Source organism: Bidens hawaiensis, unplaced genomic scaffold (genome assembly GCF_021521415.1).
Source record: "Bidens hawaiensis isolate Kalapana, Puna unplaced genomic scaffold, B.hawaiensis_p1.1 tig00008283_1, whole genome shotgun sequence".
In the NCBI taxonomy this organism is placed as follows: domain Eukaryota; kingdom Viridiplantae; phylum Streptophyta; class Magnoliopsida; order Asterales; family Asteraceae; genus Bidens; species Bidens hawaiensis.
The window spans coordinates 182,899-188,008 of record NW_027491589.1 but is presented as its reverse complement, the minus strand read 5'-3'; the positions used below and the strand labels follow the sequence as shown (position 1 = coordinate 188,008).

The 5,110-nt window shown below is 37.8% G+C and overlaps 1 protein-coding gene across 1 annotated transcript; it reads right to left on the bottom strand.

Moving 5' to 3' along the window:
- Positions 1–288: 288 nt before the first annotated feature.
- LOC143637444 (transcription factor BC1-like) lies at positions 289–2,183 on the bottom strand. The gene is made up of 8 exons (XM_077104838.1): positions 1,711–2,183; positions 1,421–1,600; positions 1,274–1,339; positions 1,084–1,152; positions 875–961; positions 610–792; positions 401–502; positions 289–303 (listed from the first exon to the last, which is right to left on the bottom strand). The coding sequence occupies exons 1-8, from the start codon at positions 1,978–1,980 to the stop codon at positions 289–291; spliced, it is 972 nt and encodes a 323-aa protein (XP_076960953.1). The 5' UTR covers positions 1,981–2,183.
- Between the last annotated feature and the right edge of the window lie 2,927 nt (positions 2,184–5,110).

Sequence of the window (5,110 nt, the reverse complement as noted above, 5' to 3'; positions counted from 1 at the left end):
AAATACAAAATCAAAAATAAATATGGATTTGCTATCATATCTTCTACCAACATTTAAAATACAAATCCCATTTTCACTGTAAATATGTGCTCAATGATCATAAATCCTCATGGTGTTCTTGTTCTTCGGCTCTTTGTCAACCTGGTTGATCCAGAATCGTCGTGTATATTTATCTATCAGATTCTAGATAATGATCGCTAAATGTCATATGTTTTTCTCATATTCACATGAATTCAACTAATTTGCTTAGCCCATGATGTTGGGATTAATCTCCATACATTGAATTAATCATAACTCCATACCCTAAAACAAGTAAAAGTTTAAGTTAAGATATATACTACATATACTTAGATTAAATAGATAATATATAACGATAATAAATGGTAAAATATGCATTTACCATGACTAGTGAAAAGAATTCTAAGTTATTATTGCTGAGAGCAAAACGATTGTCTAGTTTCATTCTTTGTTCATTCACATCCCATAATTCTTGTCCATTTCCCTGAAAATTAAATTATTTGTTTAAATACATAAATATATATCATGCATATAAATAATAATAATTTTATTTTCAATATGTTTTTTAATATTTGATGTTTGAAAAGATACCTGTGACAATATATTTGGCATCTGCGCTTGTTGAAACAACAGTGAATTAATAGCTGATGAACCATTAATCAGCTGCGGCGGGTAGTTGTAGCTATCGATATCCGGAGCAAAGGCGGCGTCTCCGCCGCTGTGATTGCATTGCTGTGTACTTGGCATGATTGGCAGCACCATGTTACTCATATTCTGGATATATTTTAGAGCATGCACTATTAATGATAATAAAAAGAAAATGATACTACAATGCCTCAATTTATTTATTAATTACCTCATCAGGTTTAAGCATGAATGTATCCATATCAACTCCAAAATCATATAGCATGGGATTTACAGAGGCAAGCTTCATAGAAAGAAACTGAAATTTTGTTTATTAATTCATTAGCAAACTAAGTTTATTTTCTCAAACTAAAATAATTAAACAGAATATATACATATAGTTATATAGATGTATGTATGTATGTATGTATGTATATATACCTCGACTTGATTTTGTAAGGATTGGACATAATTAATAATTTCATCCAACATGAGGGCCTTTCCAGTTACCTACACATCAATCAATCCCACATGAAATTGTCAGTTCTAATATTATATCACTCTAGTTTATTAAATAAAATGAATCTATTATAAATAAATAAACAACAAAGACAGAAGCAAGCCAGTTCACCTTGTCACAACCTGGAACAATGCCTTGCAACAGCTTCATCCTTTCACTTATCTTCTCTCTCCTCACCTGAAGAAGAATAAAAAATTAATCTTTTCAGTTAAATAATAATAACCAGTTTCATGTAATTATTCCAGAAAAAAAAAATACCCTTTCAGCAAGGCTATGGCTATCAGTAGCTTGGCCTCTTCTTGCTCTAACATGAATGTATCCAACTTCAATTTCCTCTTGATCTGAAGAGCATGATTTCTTTGTATTCTTTTTCTTTTTAAATTCCTCTTGATCATCATTTGTTTTCTTGTGCTTCTTTATCATTTTGTTGCTTGTGTCCTTGATCATTATTAATATCATATAAAGTTTTTATTGTTAGTAAATCATTACAGCATTAGAAGAATTAATATATATTAAGTAAAAAATGAATATAATTATAAGTTAACTACTTTAGATTGATCTTGATGAGAAACCATTTGTCTGTCCTTTCTCTTTTTTGCCAACAACTCATTTCCACTTTCAACTTTCTGATCCTCAAGAACCATTGACATTGAAGATTCTGGGCTCTGTAACTTATGTGCTACAGAAGCTTGATGATCATAAGGTTGGTTGAACTGAGGGAAACAGGCAGCAGTGGTAGTGGTGTTATGGTTTGGAAAGAAAATAGTTTGATGATCAAGAATATAAGATTGGTGGTGTTGGTGTGAAAAAGCTGCCATTGTTTAAAACTTGAATATTGAGTCTAATTTAGAGTTTGTGATTTGGAACTGATACTGAAACTTTGATGATTACAAAAAGTGGAAGAATTGGAAAGAAAATGTGGGTCTATGATGAACTTGGAGCTCACCTATATATAAACATGTGGAGAGAGAAATTAAGGAAATATTAAATAGAGAACTAGAGAAGGGCCAAAAGTTCCCAACTATAAACTAAAGTTATTAAATTAATAAATATTTAAAGATATTAAATTAAATTTTATTTTATTTTTTGAACGGTGACTTTCGCAGATAAGATATATCATACTCCTCGGTTCAACAGGAGGAGGAGCCCCGCCACCCCACTCGGGCCACACTATGTTGACATAATCGGGTTTCACTTTGGCATCCAAGTTTGGCATGGCCGTTTCCGGTAAAACCCAGTTGGCTCACCCCATCCGAAGGCACGACATGTTTTTTTGCTCTGGAAAAATCCGATCGGAATCAGGACTCGAACCTGGGTCATCCATCATGTTCCTGGCCATTAGGGCAAGCCCCACTGGTTAAATTAAATATTTGTTCATTAACTTAAATTAAAGTTTTATATTTTTTGAACAATTATTTTTTTTTTCATATATTTTATCACATGTCTTATATGAGACTAAAACACATAACTATTTAATTAAAGGCCATATATCAATGAAGTTTGGGGCCAACAATATTTAGAGTTTAACTTCATTTAATTTATAGTTTTCACTAAAAAGCAAATAATATATGTGATTATGTGCATTTTTATAACAGGTGTGTATTATGACTATTATTTTATTAGAATCTTAATCAAAATATATATATTACAAAAAGGGCTTAATAATTAGAATTAGCTAAAGTCCAAAAAAAAAAATGACCGACCCTTGTCACATCAATTTCATAAACATTTAGGGTTTCACTTCCAACTAAAAACCGAAGTTAAATGGTGTTGGACATATAAGGAGGGTGCTTTATATAATATAATGAAGAAACACTAAATTGTCCCGGCAGATTAAGGATAATCTGGGGGTTAAGTAGATGTTTCCCATGATGGTTAGGTCCAGCAAAGATGGTTATTCTTCTCGACCTGCAAAACAGATACCGTGAGCTCGTCACTGAGAAGGGGGGGTTCCTCCTTGTGACCACCCTCCGGCGTAAGAATCAGACTAGATTGCTCTGAATATAAGTGTATATAGAGAAAAATAGCTAGAGAGAAGATAAGATCAGGTGATATGAGATATCCTACCGTTCCAAGGTGTTGGAGTATTTATAGCCGAAGGTAGGTTTCCAAGCAGGTACGGCCAGCTGTATAATATTCATTTTCCACCAACGACGGGCTATGTTCGTGCCACGATGGGAGTTGGTGGGTAGGCAGCGGCTGATAGTGACATTTTATACTGGAGCGTGCTGCTCCTCGTACTATTGTCGGTGAGCTGTCACCCTGTGATTGGTTCATGGGTTGCTTTTGCCAGATCTTGTCTATTTGTCCATACCTTGGTAGGTATAGTACAAAAGATCTTCTAGAAGCGTACGGACTGGCTCTTTTGGGCGGGAATATTCCCGCCCTGCTCATTCCTTCTTCAGGTGACATTACTGAATTATAAGAGTTAGTGCCTTATGCGTGTAGCCTTACTGTTAGTGCGGGTAGCCCTCCTTGGCTTGTATCTGCAGCTGCGGGAACAGGCAGGGTACTTTACCGGGAGGCTTTCCTGCGGGAACAGCTGGTTTACTGCGTATAAGGTCTTCATCTCTTTGAGCATGGTGGGTCCTGCGGATCCAGTTGGTCTTTGCGCAGACGTCCCTCTTCAAGGTGAGTCTTGCGGGTCCAACATGGCTTTGCTGGGACCAACCTCTTCAAGTCCCCCCAGTCCATTGTTCTTCTCATGAATTGTTAATGAGGGGAACTTTTGGACTTTAAGCAAGGGGTTTTGAAAAGGGTTTTTCGTTTTTTAAGGTTTTCCGTGGGGATTCTTCCCGCAGTTTTCCTAATGTCACTTGCAGAAATTCCCGACTTTTCTGCCTGATCTTTGGGTATGATGCGGGTAGGTGTGTAACCTAATCGCAAGTCGGGAGCGTTGAGTTTCACTTGTGTAGATTCTCCACGAGGTTTTGGTAGTTTGACATAGTGATCAGTTATGTTAAACAACCAATTCCACCTTGAAGCTTCAAACAATCTAGTTCTCAACGTTCCCGCCATGCGGGGGTGCTATTTCTCTTTCCGTAAGCATTGCCCATAAGATCCTTCTTGGTTTCAATTCCCTGCAGGTGCTAAGTATGTGAAGGGTTTCGCCTTGACACTGTACCCGCACTTGTCTTATGGTTCCTTGCTTTCCAAGGTATTCTTGGCTTCAATTCCCTGCAAGTGCTAAGTATGTGAAGGGTTTCGCCTTGACACTGTACCCGTACTTGTCTTATGGTTTCTTGTTTTCCAAGGTAATGGGGTATATTCCCTCTTATTTTTGAATCTTTTTGAATCTTTTTGGAATTCGGAGAGTTGGTGGAAGGATAAGGACAGTCCAAACGGTTGAAGGGACGTTGGCGTCTTCTGACGGTTTCAGGACGTGCAGGAAGTTATGACGACGTGACAGCATGTGGTCAATCAGGACGCTTTTTCAGGCGCGTGGGCGCGAGTTTCATGACACGCGTCATTCCGACACCTGTTGCCAGCTTGCTGTATCCATACGTGTCGCCGTGTCATTGCGCCTGCGCTTTCTCTCTCACCCGCATTAAATTCATCGCATTCATTGCGATGAGTATATAAGGGGGGAGAGGGTGTTATTCGTCCCATACCTTCACTTCACTCTTCTTTTCCTTTTAAGCGATTTCCGGCGAATACTCATCTTTTCCGACGAGCATTCTCCTGAAACCGCTTTCTTTCATTAACATTTAAAAAATGTCTTCTACTCATGACCCTAAGGTTAACGTCGAGGAGTCCGACGTATACCTCGAGAACCCGACGTCCACGTCTGATAAGGACGATAAGAGTACTGCTGGCGAGTGTCAGTGTACTCTTTCTGTCGATGTATACCATTACATCGTCAAGAAGTTTATGCTGGAGCCGTATGAGCCTGAGTTTCTGGAGGCCAACCAGACGGTGTACGATGCCCCTAAGGGCAAGATAGGGGTT